At 36.2% G+C, this 24,553-nt stretch overlaps 1 protein-coding gene across 1 annotated transcript in view; it reads left to right on the top strand.

Annotated features, from left to right (window-relative positions):
• The window catches only part of CCDC191 (coiled-coil domain containing 191), an 83,904-nt gene that overhangs the window by 18,092 nt on the left and 41,259 nt on the right, over window positions 1-24,553 (top strand). Inside the window, exons 5-9 of the mRNA XM_069472633.1 lie at window positions 625-803; window positions 2,339-2,562; window positions 5,517-5,670; window positions 16,871-17,061; window positions 23,667-23,916. Coding sequence (XP_069328734.1) covers window positions 625-803; window positions 2,339-2,562; window positions 5,517-5,670; window positions 16,871-17,061; window positions 23,667-23,916 — 998 coding nt within the window. The remainder of the gene's footprint in view (window positions 1-624; window positions 804-2,338; window positions 2,563-5,516; window positions 5,671-16,870; window positions 17,062-23,666; window positions 23,917-24,553) is intronic.

Raw genomic sequence — 24,553 nt, 5'->3', positions numbered from 1 at the left:
TGCTGAGTAAAAGAAGCCAGACCAAAAAAAGAGTACATAGTATATGATTTAATTGATGTGAAATTCTAGAAAATGCAAATTAATCTGTAGTGACAGAAAGCGTATCTGTGCTTACTTGAAGCAGGGCAGAGAGAATGGCGTAGAGGGAGAGGAAGAGACTACAGAGCAGCAGGAGGAGACTTTGGGGGTTAATGGGTATATTCATTATCTTGACTAGGGTGATGGTTTTAGTGGCATATACATATGTCAAAATTTATTGTAGATTTGAAATAACATTTGCAGGTTATTCAATATCAATGATACCACAGTATAGCTTTTTTTTAAAAAAAGCAGTAGGGGTCTCAAATTTTGAGACTGAAGTAATATCTTTTAGATTTGGCAGTGACGGAGTTTTCGGTGACTTGGGTGAGGGCAGTTCCTGAGAAGTGGAGCTTTTTTCCTCTTAGTTGAAGGTAATTGCTCAGAGCTACACTCATCCAATTGGCATTATCAGTTACTATTTTTCGAACACTCACAGCTTTGTATTTTTACTGTACCAGGATTCTTTATGTAAATATGAATATTATACTGAAATTACGTTTTTAAAAAATTTCCCTTTTTTTGTTGTTGTTCTGTTTCCCCCAGATTTATGTGGCTATTTGGAGGAAGAAGAGGAAAGTACCACAGTTCAAAAATTTATAGACCATCTGCTCCATAAAGATGTGGTGGATTCTGGGATGTTGGAAGATCTTGGAAGGAAGGAAAACCAAGACAAGAGACAGCAGAAGGATCCTCGTCTTACCATGGAGATGAGACATAAGCAGGTGGGAGGGAAAAACAAAATTAAAATGGATAACAGGAAGCAGTCTTTGTGTAACACATTTAATAAGCTTAAATAAAGACATAGGCTTTATTATGAAAAAGGGTGCCATCTGTGGTTTGGTTAGAAAGAATAAAAATAAAATATAAGAACTTCAGAAGAAAAATAATTCTCATAAACTGAGGGTAGGAAATAATTTATTCAAGAAATAACCAAAAAAAGATTAATTGATTTTTGCCCAAGAGTATAGAGGTAAACTTTGTTTGAATGTGGTACTTCTGGCTCCCTAGTGTAGTGGCGAGCTCTCTGGACTCTGAATGTGGTACTTCCTATTATAAGTGTGTAGATTGCTTGAATTTGGTTTTGAATTAGGACATCAGTATATTAATATTATGAATATTCTGGTCAATGTTATAAGAATAATTCTTTTCTAGACAACTGAAATTCACTCATTTTGCGATTATAATTTAAAAAGGAGGAAAGATCTGAATTTAATCTAGTTCATCTGTTTTGAATTAGAAAGGCATGTGGGAACTTTTTTTTTCTCCAAAGGGAATAGTAGGTCATAGGAAAAAAGACTGGTATCTCAACACTTTGTAAAGGAGCCTCAGAGAATCAGAATGACCATGTCTTTACCATATGTCCAGAACTAAGACTAAACTGGCATTAATGTCTGTATATGTGTATGCCATCTCTTTTATAACACTGAATTTCTGATTGCTAAATTTGAAAACTACTGCTTTAAATCATTAAATCATTCAGGTATGTCTCAGCACTGAGGATGTTGGAGAAACGGGTAGAAGTATGATTCTAGTTTGGACTTTTGACAACAGGGAGGGGAGAAGATTCAATAAGATATGTTGCCATTGTTAGAAGTCTTATCAGAAGTCTTATCACAACTAGAGCATAAGATAAGGGTAAAGTTAAGTGAAGCAGGAAGGAAAGGACTATTCCTTAATTCATACCTAGCTCGCAAGCTCTCTAAAGAATTAACAGATTTGAAAAAAGTGAATGTGCTTATTCGTGTTTTTGGTTTCCAAATATGATCCAGAATCCCTGGTATATTTAAATAATGATAGAAATGAATAAAGAGTTGTGGTGTTCCTTAAGGCAGTAAATCACTGTTCTGTCCTTCACAATGGAGCCTCCAAAAAGTATCCCTATTCTTTCTTAACTTAGAATGGAGACAGGGCCTAAGTAAAAGCAGTAGTGTATACCTTGGACAATCTTATGGGTGGGAAATCATTACTAAATAAGAATCCAGAACTTGGGATTTGCCCCATTAGATTATCAGTTTTTCTATGATACAGATCACTCCTTGATGGTTTGAATCATCTTCATCTGACTTCATCTAAAATGTTGTATTGGCACTTACCCAGTAAACAAATGAATTCCCCCTATTCTACTGGTAAACAGTGGGGGTCTGAGCCACAATATTTCAAACTGGTTGTGTTCAAGACTTCAGAATGTATTCTAAAGTTTTGCATGTCCCTCCCTGCTTGAAAGGCTGCATTTCACCCCTGTTATATTCTCTTTAAGGTAAAAGAAAATCGCTTAAGACGTGAAAAAGAACGGGAGTGCCAGAGAATTGAGAAGGCCCTGAAAAAATCAGCCTTCTTGGAGGCTCAGTGTCTGGTGCAAGAAGAGAAGAAAAGGAAGGCTCTGGAGGCCAAGAAAGAAGAAGAGGAGATTCAAAGGGAGATGGTAAAGCTGCGGAGGGAGATAATTGAGAGGAGGCGCACTGTGGAAGAAGCATGGAAAATGTAAGCCAGCATGATAAGCAGCGTGGAGTTTTTTGGTTTAAGCAGTCATCTTGGAAGGGCTCTAAAGTTTTTAAAATGCGCAAACATTGCAACAACAAAAAACAAAAGCAAAATCACCTACCATTCCACCATCTTAACAAGTTAACTAATTTCATTTTTCCATGTTTCTTCCTGGTCTTGGTCCCTTTGCATACTTAATTACAACCATAAAGTACATTTAATTTGTTATCCTGCTTGTTGTAATTATTAATAACACATTGCCTGGAGTCCTGAGGTCTGCATATTATTCCATTGAGTTCCTATACCATAATTTATGTAATGAATTCATCCCCATACTGGTAAACATTTCAGATTTTTTACCATTATATTATTGCAATGAGCATCCTTAAGCATAGAGCTTTTTCATTCTTCTGAATTATATTCTTAGGATAAATTCTTAAGAGTGTAATTATTGAATTAAATGGATAAAGCCCTTTTTATGACTCCTAAAACATTGCCAAATTGCTCTCAAAGTGGGTTGTACACTTAATCTATTGCCAGCAACGGGCCTGTTTACCACACTTTTCTCAGCATTGGGAAGTATCATCATTTTCAATATTTGTACACTTTTAATAGGTATCATTAATTAGTTTATATTTACATGGCTGCGTATTATTTTTAAGGTTGAACATGTTTCCTATGTGTGTTTGGTAATTGTGCTTTGTCTTATTGTGAATTGCACGTCTTATTTTCTGATAATCATATGGAAAGTCACCATTGCCTTACTGCCACTGACAAAAAGAATATTAGACATAAGAGGAAAATGAAAACAATCCTCATAGGATGCAGTACTGTTATCCGTTCTCATGCAGAAAATCAGCTTTATAAGGAAAATAACTAATGTATTTATTCTCAGAAACAGCACTGATGCATGAACTGCAAAAATCTTGAAACAATGTGACTAAAGTGTCTGAACACTCAAACTGAGAGGCCAGAAAGACTTATTAGATAATCCTTCCCACTGTCATCAGCTTTTCCCCCATGATTTTGATTGCTCATATTCTACCCAATTTAAGACAGCCCAGCAGTGGATGTACTTCATTCCTTCAAGTACCAGGCTCAGGCCTCCTCCAGATTGCTGTTCCTTTCAGAAAGCAGTCGCCAGTGTTTTAGTGAGTTCTTTCTAAAGTCAACCTTGCTTTTCAGATTGATCCCAAGCCCTGGAAAAACTAGGCTGACCTAAAATGAATTGTGAAAACAAGTAACATTTGATGGTAGCAGAATGTTCTGCTCACAGTGGGCACTCAACAGATGTTCACTGACCAGTCATTTCTTTTAGAAGTTAAAATCTTATCTGTGGTTACAGTGAGAACAGATAATATGTTGTACTTCTTGTGGATATACTGATTTAAACTTTTCAGAAAGCAATTTAGCAACAAGCAAGAGTCATAAAATGGATTATCCCTTGACCTGGGAATTCCAGTGCTAGGAAAACTGCTCTCAGAAAATGATCAGAAAAGCAGACCTTTAAAGATTTGTACACAAAGATATTTAAAATAACATTATTTATAATAGCAGACATTAATAAATATTAGGGAAATTATTAAATAATGATTGTATAATAAAACAGGAATGACATTTTTTTTCCGGGTGGAAATAGGGATGGCTTTTATTCCTCCCTAGTTTTTCACAATGAGCAGATACTACTTTCATCACATATATGTATATTCTAATGTTATTTTTAAAAATCAGATTCATGGTATTAGAACTATATTTCTTTAATGCTCTCCATGACCTGCCTATCACTATCTAATATAATATTGTTATAGCATTAGTAGATTGGAAAGAGTCAGTAAAATTTTATTGTTGGTAGGGCCTTTTAACTTATTTGTAAGCTATCTTAAATCTGCTTTATTGCATAGTTTTAAAGTATCTCTTTGAAGGTACTTATTAATTATGAAGGGAAAGATAATAAGTTTATGCTGAACCAACTTAACCAAATGATGGTTAACATCACTGGTAATAAAACATAACATTGTATGCCTCTGTATGATATATGAGAATGAATGATGGAATATCCATACAGTATTCTGGCATCCCTCTCAATCTGAGTCTCCACAACTATAAAGTGAAGTTCTAGAAAGACTAGGTGACTTGTCTGAGTTTTCACAGCTGCTTTGTGGCCAGAGCTTATGAATTCTGATTTCTGGCTAGGATCTATGTTTGCCACATCATTAATAGTATATACTTTATAGACATACACATACCTATGTAGTAAATATACCCCAGTAAGAAGGCCATAGCTATGAGCTTGCTTGAATTGGTGAGTGAAGGAGGGATGGCCTGGATGAGGAAGAATAGACAGGTGGGTGGGAGAGGGGATTACCAGAAAGATGAGCAATAGAGTTAGTAAGCGATTCTGATTACTTGTCTAAGTGCCTTTTCCTCATTAAGTTCTATTTTTTTTCTCTTTTCAGCTATTTTAAAATTATTCTAGATTCCATTCTCTCCTTAGTCAATAACACTTGATTATTCTATTATTTTTCTTCCTAGAAACCTTGCTTTGTGGTATAAATCTTCTTTTCTTACTTGAAGATCCTTTTTTCTTCCCCACTATAAGAAGAGAGAGAATTTATTATTCTCTACATTAGAGAATACCTAGTAGTTGTTAACTCTCAAGTTTTGATCAGAGTATGGCTCATTGTTAAACGCAATTAAAATACTAAAGTATCTATAGGACCTTCTACTTTTCAATGTACTTTATAACAATTTTATTTCATTTAATCTGTATTTTATGAAGAAATAAACTAAGGCTTCCCTGCACTCCAAAACACCCTACCACATAGTTTTAGAGCCAGATCTAAAAATCTGTGTCTTCTGATGGAAAATTCAGTATTCATTCCACTATAGTAGGTAGTAATTACTCATTTTTAAATCTATTGTACATACATGTATTTTTAAATTGTTATTAATAGAGAGAAGAAAAGGCAAGAAGAAAATTCTCAAAAGATTCTAGAAAAAGGCACGTTTCAAAGTGCTCACATTCTTCTGGATGAAGAAAAAATGGCAAAAGAAAAAAAAAGGAAACTGAAAGAGTTATTAATCCAAACTTTCAAGGAAAATCAACAGGTGAGATTTGTAATGTCTCTTTATTCAGTGTTCTGTAGTATAAATGACGAGGAGCTCCATCAGAGATGGGATAAAGTAAACACTAAGCCCAACTGAGCCTCATCACATATACCAAAACTTCCCACACCATTTGTTCTGTGCTGCCCAGCTGAGCTGGTACACAGGGCAGTATACCAATCTAAGACTATTCTTTATATATTCTCATGAGATCCTGAAAATTGGGGGGATAAATTTAGGGGGGTAATTCCTAAATTACCCTCTTCAGAATAGCATTTAACTGTAATACTAAGGTAGCTCTCTGACAATTTTTCAAAGCTTGGGTTCTACTTTGATAGTCTTAAGGACCATTGTGTTCTGAATTATTCAGAAGATATAAGAACGAGTTACTTGCCTTTTGGTAGCTCAGATCCTAAACCAATAATATACTTATGTCTGCTCTTCTCTTTATAATGGTCTACATTTTATTTTACCCTTTTTCCCTTTCTTTTTCTTTCTCTTTTTGTAAAAATAACTGGCCAATTTTTCATAGAGAGATATTCACCTCAGGCTACTTAAAGCAGTTTTTTTTGATGAAGTGTGTTTGCTAAAGGTGTGAATTAGGGGCTTATAACATTTCAGGTAAAAGTAACTACTTGGCAGATTTGTAAATGAAAAGGTTGAATGAGAAAAAATAAATATGTGTATTTTATATCCTACAATACCCACCCCAGTGCCTTAGGCATTGCTGAAATTCAGTGAAAGTTAATGAAATAAATACATGAATGAATGGATTTAACAAGGGAAAAGAAAATGTTAGGAAGATATTGAGGGTGCTTGATAAATGTAGGGATAGACTTATAAAGGCCCTGGAAATCAATAACAGAATATGATTTGGAAAACTAAGATATGAGAAAAAAATAAGATGGTCAAGACAATATTTTTAAAAAAGATAGACACATTTGATGGCAGCATTTTGGACTGATAGGCAGGTAGTTGTAATTATTCAGACATTAAACAACAAAATTTGGTCAGAGTTTTGGCTTCAGGAAAAGAGAAGGAAATGTGGTAGGAGGAAATATTAGGAGTTGGAATTAACATTTTGAGAAAGATTAGCAAGGACTCTTAGATTCTGCATCCTTCATGAAACAGATGGAGTTAGTATATCCTCCTATAATAACAGTTTAGATTTTTAAGAGAAAATAGGAAGAGAAATGAGTATTCAGGGGGCCATCTTGAGAAGGCATAAGGAAAAAGTACCATGATATGAATGAGAGGTAACTACAACATGTGTTCTCTTAAAAATTAATTTTTAAGTATACTGAAGTCTACTGTACAATTATATAAGTTTTCGATGAAACTGCTAGATACAAATGTTAGTTCCATAAACAGAGTTTTACAAAATTAGTGACACATCTAAAAACAGATTACTTGGTTTTATAAGGACCAGTCAGTGTATTTAAAAAGGGGAAATGAGATATAATGAATAAAGTACCCCTACTCTGCCACAGTTTTTGCTTGATTTGCACCTATGCTTTATTATTTTTTATTTCAAAATAATTTTTGATATGCAGAAAAGTTGCAAAAATAGTGCAGAGAGTTCCAGAATACCCTTCACCCTTCTTTTCCCAATGTTAACATTTTACATAAGCATAGTATAATTATCAAAACTAGGAAATTAACATTGGTACAATATCATTAAATACCATTAACTAAACTGTAGACCCTATGAGAATATTGCCAGTTTTTCCACTGAAGTCCTTTTCCTGTTCCAGACTCGATCCATAATTTCGCATTGCATTGTCGTAGCCTTGTCCAGTCTATGACATTTCCTCAGTTATTCCTTGTCTTCTATGAGCTTGACATTTTTAAGAGAACTGGTGAGGTATTTTGTAGAATGTCTCTCAATTTGAGTTTTCTGGTGTTTTCTCCTGCTTTGATTGAGATTTTGCAATTTTGATAAGAATGCTATAATAAGTGACCCTTCTCTGTATATCCTATTAAAGAGTACATAATTGTTGGCGTCAACTTCAATCACTTGGTTAAGTATGTGTGTGCTGGGTTTCTCCACTGTAAAGTTGCTATTTTTCTTTTTTCATGTCTTGTGGGAGATATTGTGAAACTGTGTAAATATCTTGTTTCTCCTTAAACTGTCAGCCATTAACTTTAGCATACATTGATGGGTCTTGCCCACAGCAATTATTAATGTGGTATTTGTCTAATGGTGATTTTTGTATATTTCTCATTCTTCTATATTTGTTAACTGAAATTCTTCTAGAAAGAACTATTCCCCTATTTATTTATTTATTCATTTATTTATGCAATTATTTATTCAGTATGGGCTCATCGATATTTATTTTGTTCTATGGCTCATAATCTAGTATTTTGGTTGTTTACATTGTTATTCAAATTGTTCCAACTTTGGACATTGGGAAATCTTTCCGGTTGGCTCCTTTGCCCTTTCATTATGCTTCCATCCTTTTTTTTTTGTGGCACTACAAGATACACCAGGCTCATCTTGTGTTTTCCCTGTCCTAGCCCTGGAATCAACCTGTCTGTATGGAACCTTGGTTCCTTTTATTGGAGGCAGCTATGCTCACCACTATACCACCAACGCCCTTTTATTGGAGAATGGTCTTTAGAAACCAAGATCTGGGCAGTAGGTGTGATCACTGTTACTGGGGTGTCATTGTTACTAGGCCCTCTCAGCAGACAGAGCTAGAAAATATTATATATGTATGTATATTAACCCACACATATACATATTAGATTTATTAACATTTCTGTTTGTCCATCTGTATACCTATTAAAATCAACAAATTCATACTGGTAACTGCAATTCCAGTACAGCAACACAAAGGTCTTGTTATTCTTCCTCCTTTCCTTATTTGTAACTTAGTTCTGTGTCCGTATGTGTGTGTGTGTGTGTGTGTGTGTGTGTGTGTATAAAAGCAATTGTGAATTCATAATGATATTTTCAATAATCCAGCATCAGAGGTTTCAGTGTCCCTTTTCCCTCTTTCTCATTTGTAACTTCCTCCTCTGACAGTAAGAAACCTGGCTGTCATTGTCTACACTATATTTACTTATTAGTTCAATCCTAGTATACTGTAAAAGTAGTTTCAGAATTGCTAACCCATACCACTATCGAAACAAATGTACTAACTAAAGCTTAATATTTGTACAGTTATTTTTGGTTTTGACCTTACAGTATTCAGTCAAAATATTGTTTTCCAAAGTTACTGAGGTTAGCTCTTTTCTTCCCCTCCTCTTTCAGTGTGATTGCTATTCATTTGTAATGTGGTTGTGAACCTCTAATTTAGATTTCCCCAGTGTATATGGGTATAACTGAGACATGATAAAAATCTACCTAGCAGGCTTTTACATAGACTTGGTTGGAGACAGGACAGTCCTCTGGTAAAGGCTACAGGAATAGTCAGGCCTTCTGGGCTCATTGTCTTGGTCCCAGTCCACACTCCTAACCTGGCTCTAAAGGAGCCTGAAGCTGCCCTTGTATAGTGAAACTTGGATACTCAGGAGCCTAGCTATGACCATGGGATAAGAAGGAGGAAAATGCAGTGAGCAGTGAGTAGCTAGATAACTGGAAGCTCTTGTCAGCACCTTCAAAATGTTTTGCTGACATTAACCCTCCAGAAACAGCTGTATAGAGTAGTTGCAGGAAGACTTTACAAAATCTGTTTTTAGGAATTGCTCTAGCTCAGATTCCTTTAATTCCTGTAATTCTTTGTGCTTTGACTCTGGATTTTATTTGTTCCTCAAAACAATCTCTTAACATCTCATTTGGGCCATGTTATTTTAATAGGAGACTTTCTGAGAGAAACAGGCTGTCTTACCAAAACACAAGTTCAGGTGCAGCACTATTCAGGCATCTTTCCTACATACTTAATTGTCAAGTCTCTTTGCTTTATCAAAAACATCTGTGTTTTGTATAGAAACTTTCTGCTTCCAGCCTATCCTATTTTCTCTTTGATCTTGCACTGAAATCTCTTGGGGAGATTCAGCATTCCACGTGTCTCTGCTAATTAGCAGAAACAACAAGGGATTAACTATGAAATTCATACACTATTTGGAAAATGGCCTTCTTAATTCTCATTTTATTTTGAAATACATTTTTTGTTTTCTTAATAAGATTAGAAACTCCATGATCTTTCCTGCTTGTGAAAAGTGAAGGGAACAACGAAAGATGGGTGACAATAACCTACATCTTAGTTCTCTGGGGGAAGGTTTTGGTTTCCTTATTTGGTTGAGTTTTTCTATTACAGAGCAGGATAGTAATGACCCAAAGGAATCATTCATTCTTAAAAGTTATGCTTGTGGCATAGCACCTTCCAAAGTCCACCTCAAACTAAACCAAGGAAATGTGGAGATACTGTGTATGGAAAAGAGGCCTGTATTTTTTTTTCTGAGGATGATGGAAACTGTAGTTAAACACCTCATTTATAGCCCATGATTCCTCTCAAAAGATCTTAGTTTTATCAGGACTGCCTGCACACCACTGAAGCAAAACCATTTCTGAGCTGACACATAGCAACAACCATCCTCTCAGCAATGTTATCTTATGTTTGAAGAGGGAGATGAAGGAAAAAAGCCTCTTCACAAAGAAAACTGCAAAGAAAGAGAAATGCCAGCATACCCATGAGAAGAATATTGGGATTCATATAACTCTCCTCTCTAGGTTTACTGCCAAGGACAATGTATGGTATACATTTTAGGAGGGGTTTGAAGCATTTTATTTTATTTTCTGTATCCAACTGTATAGAAATTTTTCATCTACAGTTGTATCCATTTATTAAGGAGGTTTTTTATTTATTGTCTTATTATGTTCTTTCTTCTCTCACCCTACGAGTAACCCAGATTTCCCATTCTCACAGAGTGGGCAGTGATGGCTAAGTTACCAAAATACTGGGCTGGTGTTTTGCTTTTCAAAGTGCTGTGAAGCTTTTTTTGATCCCAGAGGTTCTTATTTTTAGACATATGATTTTTTCTGGAAAAAAAAAGTAGCAAATTTCTTAAAAGTAGCAATTAAATCTTTCTTTTAAAAAATTGAGAAAAGGATGGTCTAGCAGAGAAAAGGTTTTTTAGGAATAGGAAACAACATTGACATAGGTACAGTGTCACGAACAGTGCATGTGTGTATGTATACACTTTGCAGAGAGAAATGGAAGCAAAAATTACTGTTCAAAATTAAGTGTAATGAGATTTTTTCCTATTTGACCTCAAATTTGAGGATGATGGTGAGACTCAAAGGAAATAATGTTTGTAAAACTCATAGGAAACTACACAAATGTAATGTTGTGGTATTACTATTTAATAAAATGCTTACTAAATTAAAAAACTGAGAAAAGGGTCTTTGGTATAAATGAAGCCCATTCTCTAAAATTTTACAGAGTAGAGTATCTTTTCTCCTAAATACTAGATGTTTCAGGTGAATATTTATAAGGATCTTGAGAGCCATGTGGGTGAGGAACAAATGACATCCCATCATTGTCTTACTGTCAGATTACTCTAGAGGTAAACCAGGTATTTGTCTGATATATTCTGAGGTAAGCTGTGTTCTTGGCATAGTTTGTGTCTGTGGCCAAGGGTGGAGAAGAGTGGGCAGGGAATAGGGATTTGGGTGGAGAAGGGGAAGAAAGTGTCAAAGGAAGTAAAGAGAAAGGGAAAGAGAAGACGATGGGAGACAGTAGATCTTCCTTTCCTAAAATCATGAGATCATGAGAACGGTTCCAGACTGTGTTGGGAAAGGAGCCCTATCCTAATGAGTAATCAGGTTATAGGCTGCATTACAGTCTTTTTTCTTTAAAAGAGCCCAGAGAGTTTTACTCATTAAGAATTTACTATGTGGTGAGACTAAGTGATTGCTTCCAGAAATTCTACTTATTCTAGAGTGAAACAGAATAACCATTAGATAATTACAGCAATATTATTGATTGAAACTTTTTAGCAGAATTTACAAAACTTTCTTATGTTAGTGGTACATGTTGACACAGTTATAGGTAAAATGATGTAATATTTGGATGTCTATGACAGAAGAAAAAAGTTGGTAGGGAAGAGACAAAACAAGATTGGCAAATGTTGATAATTTTTGAAGCTGGGTGAAGGTTTATTCTTCTGTTCTATTGTTAGGTGTGTTTGTTAAATTTCTGAAATAAGAGTCTTTTTTAAAAAAAGTTTAAAAGAGGAAAGAAAAAAATTTTAAATACAGAAGTAAAGTGGGCATCACATCTTCTGGGATATAACAGAAGTAATTTTTGTCCATAGCCAGTAGTAGCATTTTGCACAGCCGTGGTCATCAAAGTTAAGACCTCTAGGCTTTTGTGTGGAACCCAGCAGCAAGTCTTAGCACTGTGTTCTGGGAACTGAATGTATTTCCTCTAATGTAATTAGTTATAGGAGTGTATATGGTTGGGGGCTACAGGGGTGCTGTGATTTCCTCTCTTTTCTTTGGGGCAAGATTATTATGAAAATCAGGAATAGAATGGGTCATAGGATACTGCTTTTCCATGGCAAAATTCAGTGCTTCTCCTTCCCACTGAAGATTTATTTTGCCATGATAAAGATCCTCCTCTCTCCAGCCCCCAGGCACTTCATGGTGTCTGTAGAGTATTTTGCCCAGCTATAGTTGTCCCCAAAAAGAAAACAAAAGTTGGAGATTATTACTTCCTTTTGTAGCCGTAGGGTTTCTTTTCCTTTTGGCCTGGGAACAGCAAGGAGTTACTTGGGGGGTGGGGGTGGGGGCTGAGAGGGAATGAAGCTTTCTGCCTGACATTCAAGCCTTGGCCAACTCCCCTAGACCACTAGTTGTACCACAGTTAGTTCCATTCAGCAAAAATAACTTGTAAACTTGTTGACATTTTTGTCCTCTTTACAATTCATTGTTTATTTTTCTGTGACAGAGAATTTTGATGCAATTATCACTGAGCTTTCTGACAAAAGGGAAATAGCTAAGAAATTTTGATGAGTTACCCACTTCATTAATCAGAACAAGCATCTCTAGTGACAGGGTTAGAATTACAATGAAGATTAGATAGCAAATTGCTGTTCCACCTAGTGTCAATCATTCCCGGTGACAGCAGTGTGATTACACTTCAGGAAAGAGCTTTTCTTGCCAACAGAACAAGGGCAACTCCAGTGCAGGTAATAAATTTAGCAGGGCAAGCTGTCATTTCTTCTCTTCAGTGGAATCCTTAACAACCAAATGATGTCTTGTGGAAGATTTTGAGGGGAGGAAACCATTTCATTTTAAAACTTTCTAAATTTCACCTTGTAGTATTTTATTTTAGAAATTATTATAGGCATATACTTAGGAACAGTTCTTCCCACAGTGATTTTCTGTATTTTATTTACTTATATCAAACTTGAATTATCACCACAATAATGATAAAGAGATGGTAGAAGTTAGGAAGAGAATGCTATATTTGAAAATCTACCAGAATAAAAACATGGTACAAAAATAAATGAACTAGGAGAGAACTGGAGGGGAGTCAGAATAGTTACCTGGCTAGTTAAAACTTTAAGTTCTCTTGGCTTAAAAGAAAAAAAGTAATCCTCTTCCAACCCAGTTACGGTTTTAAATAATAGTTCTTGTTCAAAGAGCAAAAAGATAGAGCATTATTGTAGTTCCAGAATGTAGAACTGAAGAGGAGAAGCAGGCCTGGGAGCAGCAGGGGGCGGGAGGAGTAGAGAGAATAAATAGATCATGTCTGTGGAAATGTGCCACTTCTCCGCCCTTCTAAATAAAAACAGAGAGCTAGCATCTTCTTCCAGAGGAGACAGGACTGAGAGTATGTTCCTTTCCCAAATATTTTCTTCCGAGCATATTTATGGGACTCGTGTTTACCTGAATAATGTTTGCTACGAATCAAGAATAACTAAGCAGCTTTTCTTGATTCATGCTTTGCTTTTTTATTTAAATTTTAATGGGATTGCTCCCACTGTTAGGTATTTATTCAAAGGAAAAGAAATCAGTATATCAAAGAGATACCTCTCTCACATTGTTTATTGCAACACTATTCACAAACATATGGAATCAACCTAAGTGTTCATCAGCAGACAAATGGGTCAAGAAAATGTAGTGTGTATACTGCATGGAATACTATTTGGCCATAAAAAAAAATGATATCATATAATTTGCAGTAACATGGATGGAACTGGAGGTCATTATGTTAAATGAAATAAGCCAGGCACAGAAAGACAAATATTACATGTTCTTATTCATATGTGAGAGCTAAAAGAGTTGATCTCATAAAGGTAGAGAGTAGAATGATAGATATTAGAGGCTGGGAAGGGTGGGCGGGTGGCAGGGAGCAGTGAATGAGATGTAGGTTAACAGTTAAAAACATACAGTTAGATACAAGGTGTAAATTCTGTTGTTCAACGGCAGAGTAGAGTGACTATAGTTAACAATGTAGACTGTAGTACATTTCAAATTTATAGTTAACAATGTAGAGTGACTATAGTATATTTCAAAGTAGCTAGAAGAGAGAACTTGAATTGTTTCCAACACATAGAAATGATAATATTCAAAGTGATGGACATCTCAGATACCTTGACTTGATCATTATACATTCAATAAATGTAACAAAATATCTATATATACCCCATAAATATGTAAAATATGTATCAATAAAAAATAAAAATCAAAAAAATTTTAATGGGATTGCTTTTTTGAATAGGCAGGAAAAAACCAATAGCAAGTCAATTTCAAGAAAGCAGTTGCTGTATGAGTCTGTCACTTTGCTGTTGTTAACTTCTGAGTGGTAAAATGGCATTATACCTTTAAAACCAGGCATTTTACTCTCAACATCTCAACTCAAAATTTTCCTACCTAAACTCAGATATGTTCCTAACCAATGCTTTTTTTACCATGGTTAAGTTATATGTAGGGGTTGTTTTTTTTTTGTTTGTTTGTTTGTTTTCCATTATAAAAGGAGCAAAAAATTTGCCCTTCCTTTTTGGGAGAGACTTTTTGCCTAATATATTAGAGTCATCAGGGTGCCTAATTCCTTAGGTGTATCACTAACTCTTTACTTTGTGAATTTAGCCATTATACCTTCCTGTACTTAAAGTTTTAGTTTGGTAAGATAAATCATAATAATATCTACAATTTCTATTTTGTAATTATGGTCTCAAAATTAATAAAATGGTACATGTAAATTGCTTTGAACTTTACAGAGAAAAGGACCATAGAAATTCAAGGACACTATTTATAGTATTGTTATTGTCAAGGTGGATTATGTTTGTACTGTTTCATCATTAGAAATAATCCAAGAGTTAAAATTAGAAATAGTTATGCATAGAATATTTCACCAAGGCATTAAAGAAGAATCTCTTAATGAATCTGGCAAATAGAAGCCAGATATTTTCCTTTGACTATGGCACACAAGTTAACACCATTTTTTTCTATGTCATATTTTATGGAGCAGATAAATAATGGAAAAAGCATACCCCCTCAACCTGGCAGCTTCTTGTTATGACTGAAGGCTTACCCAATAGTATATCTCCTTTCCTTCCTCCCTTCCTTCCTTCCTTTCTTCCATTCTTCCTTCCTTTCAGGGATCTAAAGTGAAGGTCTGGAAAATGTGTCCTCCTTTGACATAAAGGAAAGGGAATAAGGGCTTTTTAAAATTTACCATCGTTTCTCCTAGTGAGAAATTATAATAAAGAATATTGTGTAGTTTGTCTAAATGGGAATATAACTGATCTCCATTCTGGCCAAATGGGCTATTGCTAAGAATTCTAGCATATCCTTTCTTATGTTATTGGTCTTTTTATTTATATATCCTCTCTTCCTGTAACCTACCAAAAGTAGAGATTATATCTTAAACGATTGTGTTCAGAGTTCGCAAATTCAAACACAGTGGTAGGTGCTTAGTAAAAGTTGAAATGGTGAAAGTTAAATATTTTTACAGAGGAGGAAGCAGTAAATGGAGCTGACCCTGATAAAGCTGCCAAGTTCTTGAAGCTGGCTGTCAGGCATCCCCCATACTTCTCACAAAGTCACTTCCTGTGTGGTTACTTTCTGTTTTTGTGCTCCCACACTCTGTGCCGCTCTTAGATTTGCCATCCCATTTGTGGGACCTATTCCCTTCTCTCAGGAGACTCACAGTGTTGTGGAAGTCAGTAAACCAGTGATTATGGCATAGTATGATGAGTGATTGACTTAAGAAAGCATAGATTGCTCTGGGAACACAGTGGATTAGGGGCTTACATTTGGGGAGAGGAGTTGGTCGTAGGAGAGCTTCTTCTTTTTTTTTTTTTTCTTTCTCTTTTTTTTTTTATATTTTTTTTATTTTTATACTTTAAAAGGAATAGGAGAGCTTCTTGAGAGAGGTGACTCCTGAAGTAGTAGTCAGACAGAGAGAGAGCAGAAAAGAAGGACAGAGAAATTAGTATGAACGTTGATAGGAAAGTGTGAAACAGCATGTTTGGTGTTAAAGCTGAAAGCTGAAAGTAATTTCATCTAGAAGGTGCATAAAACTTGCTGAGAAAGTAGAAGATATAGGCAAGGACTAGGTCTCAGGGATTTTCTTAGACTAGGATTATGAGTAAAGTACTACTCTGGGGACATCCTTACGGTCAGTAGACTTTGTCTAATTTGCTGTCAGTTGCATATAGTGGAAGATTGCAGGCAGCCTGAACATCTCTTCTCTCAAGGCTCACTCATGCTTTGATGTGGTCAATAGCAGCTGAGCTGAATTTATTGCTTTTTAGCTGTTTTATTCTCAAGTGCCAGAGACCCCATTCTATCCTCTTGGGATCTCCCATGCTTACTTGTGTAGGACATCAGTGTTGTCAGTAACAGGAATGAATTAAATCGTTGGTATTTTAAGCTCCAAAACAGCCTGGCAGGGGAAGTCATATCGGAAGCAAGTGTTTCAAGCTTCTCAAACAAGCCCTTTACTTCATGTCTTAGATGTAAGTTGTTATTCCGGCTCCCCACAGGACTGATGTCTTACAATGAAAATTAAGTATTTTACTTTAAGTCATGAGGCTGACAATCCCTCAGTTGCATGACTTGAATATTTCTTGTCACTATTAGCATCAAGGAATTGTGCTTTGTCTGTTGTCTTCCATCAAGACAACACTTCCTAGATTAGGTTAAAAAAGCATGTGGGGAAAATCTGAGGAGAGGGCTCTCAATATTAGGTATTAGAAACACTATCGCTGATGGGTGGTGATATTCCAAATGTTTCCACTGCAGTGTCAAAAGCGGTATTTCTCTGCCTGGCACAAGCTGATTCTCGATCATAGGATGAAGCTGGGGAAAGCTGGGACTCTGTCCGACTGGAAGATTCAACTGAAGGTCCTGCGGGCCTGGAGAAACCACACAAGATCCCAGAAGTTGCAGCGGGAGACTCAAGCCTTGGAACATGATCTTAGAGAAGAAAACAGGTACCATTACTTGTACCATTATTATTTATAAATACCTATAGTATGTTTATCTGGTACATTTTCCTCCTGAAGAATCCAGAAATAAACTTTAAAAATGCTGTTGCCTGGAATCATCTTATCTACTTACGAAATATAGTAATCACAGTTTTTCTATGTTACATCTCAAACTAGAAAATTTTCACTGAAAATTATAAGCAAACAAAATTATTTGATTAAAATATACTAACGCACATGATTTTCTTTCTTTAAAGGAAACAAGTATTAGGCTTTTCCCTTGCCTTCTGGTGTAGCAGCATTGTACTTTGGACCATCTTACAATTCAAAAGAGGGAGTTTGGTTTATATGCCAATAATTCTCATTGATAGAAATCACTGTCTGCACATAGAATGTTAATTAAGTACACAGGGAGCATCCATCTGGGAGGGCCGACCTGCCAGGAGTGATTCCTCCCACTATGCTCTCTTTTGTTCCACACCTTATTTAGAGGTTTTTGACGTCTTTATATCAGCTTCCTCTTATGCTTGTGAATGACACAGAATTTTATCTTCAAATGAAGCTTGCTTTATTCCATCATCTTAAAATTAAATACATTTCTTTTTCCCATTTTCAAATTTAACTTTGCTTTCTTGAATCAAAATCATAGATATAGAAGGAACCATTTGTTTATTTTGGGTAGGGGGATTCATGTTCTTATGTGTAATCAGTTCCCTACTGACAATTCTATCATTCATTCCGGGTGAAAAATTGAGTGAATGGCGTATGGAAGTGTTATTACGTAGAAGGGTATGGCACTCCCTGGAGCTGTGTGATCCTGTGACAGCATCAGGCCCTGGAGACTGATACATGGCTTCCTGTCCTCAAAGAACTCACAGTTGTATGGGAAAACAGGAATTAGAGACAGTACAGGTGTTGAGCAGTATTGCGAACTGAGTAATACATTCCCATCTGCTGCTGAGGACGTGGGAGAGGGAAGTGTTGCTGTGGCCCAGGAGGCTCCTAAAGAGTGCCAGGAAAGCCTTTATCAAGATGAGGGGTCTTGATCTGGGGTCTGCACAGTAAATAGGATGTTGCTAGGTAGAGATGGGGAGATGGAGGTGATGGCATGAAGTATGGCCATCTGGATTGGCTGGAGATCATCAGGCATATGGTTGTCAAGTTCATCAGCTTCTGGAAACCCTTGAATGCCAGGACAAGAAGTTTAGATATTCTTTGGTAATTAAAGGTGAATATTTGAAGGTTTTTAAGGAGCAGGGTGACCTAGTCAATTTCCCTTTCCTACAGTATGCTGGGAGAGATCTTCAATGGAAAGAAAAAAAGAGGCCAATATAAAAAACTCTCCTGTAGTTTGTTTCCAAAATCTGAGGACCTAGTGATTGATATAAGGAATTGGGATGATAGCTTACTGAAAAAGGAATAGCTGGCAGGATTTTTTGGATAAAGAAGGGAAACTGGAATTGTTGTAAAGTGGAAGCAATGTGAGTGAGGGCATAGGTGAGTGGAAATTAAGATGTTGAAGTTAAGTGGCCTGTGAGATTTACATGCTAGAAGAAACTTGTATAAGAAAAATCTGGAGAATTTAAGATGCCATTCCAATTAAACTGTTTAAATATAAAAGCACTAAATGGGGATTTCATAATAGCATGATGTGCCAATTTTTTTAAAAAAGATCTTCTCAGAACTTTTTGTCTCGTATCTGTGAATTATTTTCAGGTGTCTATTTTTAAATGTTCGGAATGAGTACTAAACTTTTTTAAACTGCCACAGTTAGAAAATATTTAACTTATAATAAGTTTTTACTATAAAGCCTTAGAGCAAAAAAATCCTAGAGCAAGAAAGCACCTCAAAGATTGTCTGATTCAGCCCCTCATTTTCCAGATGATAAAAGTAAGGCCCAGAGATAATAAATGACTCTCTCAAGGTCATGGAGATAAGAGAAGCTAGACCAGGACTATAGCCTTGTCTGTCTGATTCTGAGTCAGATACTTTTTCCTATACCACACTGCTCAATCTGTTAAAACAAATAGCATCTAGGTCATGGTTCCCTAAGACAGCCATGTTTTTCAGTTATACTGCAATTTACTTTAGACTGTTGCAGATGGAAAATAAAAGTGGCAGTTAACAAACGGCAAGTCATACTAGAAACGTATGAGGAAAAAGGAGTTATTAAAAACAAACTTTCCTTTGTGTTGGTTTCCTACAAATCCCTGGCTCTCTGTATGTTGTACTTTGTTCTAGAGATTGTTTTAGGAAATTAAGTTGGGGGGTTTTGTTTAAAAATGGTTAGGATATTAAAGGAGGAGAAAAAAGCTCACAGGTAGCTGCTACAAGCAGAAACCAAGAAATTTCATGGGCTTAAGAGTGTCAAGAGAGCCAGCACCCTCTTTGCTGTGCTCATCAGGGTTTCTCCCAGTGCCTCAATGGACACCAAAAACACTTGAAAAATAAGCGAGTCTGTGATGAATGAAGAACTCAGTTGCCTCCTCTCTCATTATTTAACTTGATTGGGTTTTCAAACATTCTTTCTAAATAGTGAGCTCAAGGGATGGAAAACGGCATTTATTATAAGAGGTTACTCATTGTTGAAACTTAACTCTCACACAGATTGACAAAACACAGGTGATTCTGTGGCCCATTCACCTGGACATTGAAATGATTTGTTAGGTCCCTTATTCAGATGTCAGCTGTGACCTCATCCTCCAGCTCCTGCATCCACATTTGTTTTGCCATCTGGGGTTTCCACATACTGGCTTGTGCCCCATGCTGGGCTTTTTTTCTTTTTCCTTTTCCCTTTCTGTTCTCCACACCTTCTCTTTGGAGCAGTAACAAATCCCTCTCTTCTTATTATTTAAAATTTTGCAACCACCTTTTCTTACTGACCCTGTGCTCGGAGTTTCACCTTCACTCCAAGGATTTATCTACTTATTTCTTCTAAAAATGCATCTTGCTTTCCCTAATAGGAATTGTGATCACTCTCCTTTTGTCCTTCTCTTCTTTTTAAAGAAGTAATGGTAATGATGTTATAAAATTTCAATATAATATTGTGATACAGTTTCAACATTAACAAATATTTCCAAATTCTGAGGATTTGCTTACTTGGGTAATGCGACAACATTCTAGTACATACGCTAAGTTAGACCTTTTGACATAGTAGTTATTGAAATATGAACTGTGTTTTCTATTTCCTTAGCATGTTCACTTTTGAAAGTTGGTTCCAGACTTTCCACTCCTTCTCTCTCCCTTCCTCCTTGAATTTATGGCCAGCCCCAGACAAAATTGGGAAGACAAAATTCAAAGTCTTCTGCCAACCCTTTCTGAGCCCTGCTTCCCTGATTTCTCAGTTCTTTCCTAGGAAGCGCCTCTGCCCTTCACATTTTCTGTCTTGCCCCCTCTTGCACCAGTGCTTTGCGACTTTCCCAGAACATACTTTTATCGCTTCCTTCTGTCCCTTAAGCCCCTCACTCTTTGTTACTGCAATCCTCAATTGATACGTTATCCCTTCCAGGAAACTTATTTATACTTTAACAGGCATTGTCTGAAAATAGTGCCTAAAACATAATTTACAGTAATTTGAGAGTACTGTGGCATGCCAGTGAAACAAGTGGCCCTTTGACATGCCTCAAACGATGTCATTTATTCGTTCATTCATTCTGTTTGATGGAGTGAATTCATTCAGTCAACCAGCTTTACTGATGCTTACTGTATACTAGACCCTCTCCTAGGTACTAGGAATGGGACAAAAAAAGTATTAAACAATCTTGCCTTCTAGAAGTTTTCAATCTAAGTAAGGAAGTTAAAGATTGTACCTAAATATTAAAAATAATTGCAACAGAAGACACCATAAGATAAATACTTAGGAGTGAAATAGACTTGGCTATCATGCATTATAATCTGCTCAGGAACTTTTTATAAATAGAAATTCATGGGCCCACCTCTGAGAGAGGCAGAATGTAGCTAAGTAGAAGAGTGTAGTTTTCAGTTTGAGGAAAAACTGGTAAACTAGTACATAAGCAGGCTCGTGTGGGAACAGGTCGGGGGAACCTGCCAGGCTTGCCCGGAGGTGCAGCAGGGAAGCGAGGCTGAATTGAAAATAGACTGTCAGATATTCCAATTTCCTGTACTCCTGATTTCTGGGTTTGGCTGTTTATGCCGTAAAATACGAAATTAATGTATCAGGTAAATTTCACACTCCTCCTTCCTGAGCAGATTGATGTAAATTGAATTTCACATTAATCAGACAGAGCAACATACATCTTCTATCCTGTGGAAATTTATGATTTTTACTCACTTGAATGAAGTGTCACAGGGTTTTTTGTTTGTTTCACTGTTAACACATTGATATTTTTGGAGCTTTGTTCTTTTTTTTTTTTTTTTTTTTTTGAGACAGAGTCTCACTCTGTTGCCCAGGCTAGAGTGAGTGCCGTGGCGTCAGCCTAGCTCACAGCAACCTCAAACTCCTGAGCTCAAGCGATCCTCCTGTCTCAGCCTCCCGATTAGCTGGGACTACAGGCATGCACCACCATGCCCGGCTAATTTTTTCTATATATATTATTATTTTTTTATTTTTATTTTATTTTATTTTTTTTTTGAGACAGAGTGTCACTTTGTTGCCCTGGCTAGAGTGAGTGCCGTGGCATCAGCCTCACTCACAGCAACCTCAAACTCCTGGGCTTAAGCGATCCTACTGCCTCAGCCTCCCGAGTAGCTGGGACTACAGGCATGCACCACCATGCCCGGCTAATTTTTTTTTTTTTTTTTTATATTTTTAGTTGGCCAGATAATTTCTTTCTATTTTTAGTAGAGACGGGGTCTCGCTCTTGCTCAGGCTGGTCTCAAACTCCCGACCTCGAGCGATCCACCCGCCTCGGCCTCCCAGAGTGCTAGGATTACAGGCGTGAGCCACCGCGCCCGGCCTATATATATTTTTAGCTGTCCATATAATTTCTTTCTATTTTTAGTAGAGATGGGGTCTCGCTCTTGCTCAGGCTGGGAAGCTTTGTTCTTACCTGTGTTGCTACCTAATTATTATTCTAAAATTTTTATTTCAAGGTTATTCAGTCTCATATTAGACATGTTATTTATTTCCATAAAAGTGAAATATTATGTATAAATATTATCACCTTTATTATACTTTTATTACAAAAACCATTAGCAAGCCTATCAAGTATTTTTTGAGTACCTATCAATGCATTAGTAGGAAGCAATTAAAAATAATGAAATATGCTGTTAGCAGAGTTGCTTATTTTTAAAACAAATATAAAATAGAACAGAAATATCTGAGTATATCTCTAGTAGTAAGGGTAAATACTGTTTGGTGAAATTTTGTTTCCATTATATATACTTTTGTTTCATATATACTTAAACTTGTATATTAAGTCACAGTGTAACATTGTTTTGTTTTTTGTTTTTTTTTTTTTACTGTAGGTGGAAGTCAGAAAAGGTTTAAAAGTCATGTAAATGTTTAAGAACCATAGAAATGTTCTCCTAACTCATTAAGAACTTTATGATTTTCTTGATATGACCCCAAAGAGTCCATGAGGAGCTTTAAGCATTATATATGTTTAACAGAAATAAATATGCAAAGAGTGTTATGGAGAACTTGATACAAGTCACCTTTACAAGATAAAATCAAGTGTGTGTCTAAATAATATTAGATTTTAAACCTCAAAACTGATCCCTGATGCCACATAACAAGTTCCAAGCTCACAACCCACTTCTTCAGGGATAATAACCATCCACTTAACGATGTATCTCAGAGACTTCTATGCTTGAATTCTCGACTGGCTGCCACCAAACTGTCTCCTAATGGAGGTTCCCATTGGGAATGGACTGTGCCTGGCAGTAACACCACTTCCCAACTCCGCTCAGTCTTGTCCCCTAATGTTTATAAGGTTTCCAGGAATCAAAGGGAGCTGTTCCTTAGGAAGGTATAGATGATAAGTAAGTTCCATGAGAGCAAGTGCCTTCCCTTTGTCTTTCACACATCTAGTGTCTAGCAAGTATCTGCGCAAGGCAGTTGTGCATTCAGCTCAAGGGTTTGCTAGATGAGTCCTTCTCTTTAGCAGTCTTTTCTCTGACCAAGTCCTTTGACAAGATCCACTCTTATGGTTTTACTTTGACTTTTATAAGTCTTACATTTAATTATTGACAATTCATTTGTTAATTAGTATAGTTTTGTTCCTTTCTCTTTTTCCCCAAACCTCTGCTTTTCTTGGATTTCCATGCATAGCTGAATCTCTCCCAATTATGCATTTATCTTTTAAAAGTAATTATTTATATACCTATTCTTTTTGCTCTTTCCGCTCCAGAAGCTGTCAGAAATTATGTTATGGTAATCAAAAACTTTAATATGTCTTTGTGACATGATAGAACAGAGCAGTTAGTTTTTCTTTTTCAAGGTAATGTCTTGAGGTACCAATACCATCTATGAGGAGACCCTTTGCACTGGGGAATTTCTAAAGTAATTCCAGTTAGTTTAATACAGAAGGATAAGCTAGAGCTAAATGGGAACATTTCTGGTACTACTTTGGACTTGTGCTTTATTCATATTGTCAATTAACAAAATGTAAATGGCTTCTTTATTTTAATGAAAGTGCTTTGTTACTTAGAAAACAGCAACTGGCCACTGAGTATAACCAGAAACGAGTTCTCCGACACTGCTTTACGGAATGGCAGCATTGGCATGGTGCAGAGCTCCTGAAGAGAGAGCTCGCTCAAACAAAGGAGGAAACTAGGAAGAAAATGGATGAGCTGCTGAAGGCAGTGTCACTAGGGAAACTCAGTGCAAATGGGTCATCAGGCATCAGTCTACCTGAGGAGGCAACAGCCACGGTGGGTCCACTGGTGAGAAATGGAGAGGTACGTTGTTTTTCCTTTGTTTGATCATCCTGCTTATTAAGCACTTGCATTTGCCCTTTGCACCTTTATAGCTAGTATGAGTCAGCCATTGTCAGATTGCGTTGTCTAGGCTATCAAAATATTAGAGCTGCTACCATGCACAAAGCTTACCTTTCGGGCAGTATTTATTTTCTTGAACAGAATCTTCTTTTTATAATCACATATAAACTTTGGAAGTTAGTAGGGACGTAATACAGAGAGGGGACTTAAAACAACTAAGTGAAATTCTCCTTTAGGCACGGATAGATAAAGCACTGTTTACAACTCTTGAACTCCTCTCTTTTGATCTTTGGACATTTCCTTTCTAAATGAGCTTGTGACTTATAAGAATTTTAGAATTTTTATTTTTCTAATAAGAAAAGTCATATGTACCAATTGTAACAATTTGGTAGGGAAAAAATCCCAGAGGATAGAAATTCTGTCATCTGTAGATAACCACTAATAATATGTTAAAGTATAGTCTTTTAGTCTCTTTTCTTTTCAAGAACATGAAAATTTGTCTCTTTTAATATTTTATTTAGCTTTTAAATTTTCTTTAGTCAGGTCTTTGAGGATATCTAGTCTGTTGTAATTCAGGAAAAGGAAGGCCATGATTTTT

This window comes from Eulemur rufifrons, chromosome 7 (genome assembly GCF_041146395.1).
Source record: "Eulemur rufifrons isolate Redbay chromosome 7, OSU_ERuf_1, whole genome shotgun sequence".
In the NCBI taxonomy this organism is placed as follows: Eukaryota; Metazoa; Chordata; class Mammalia; order Primates; family Lemuridae; genus Eulemur; species Eulemur rufifrons.
This window is presented reverse-complemented; position numbering and strand designations above follow the sequence as displayed.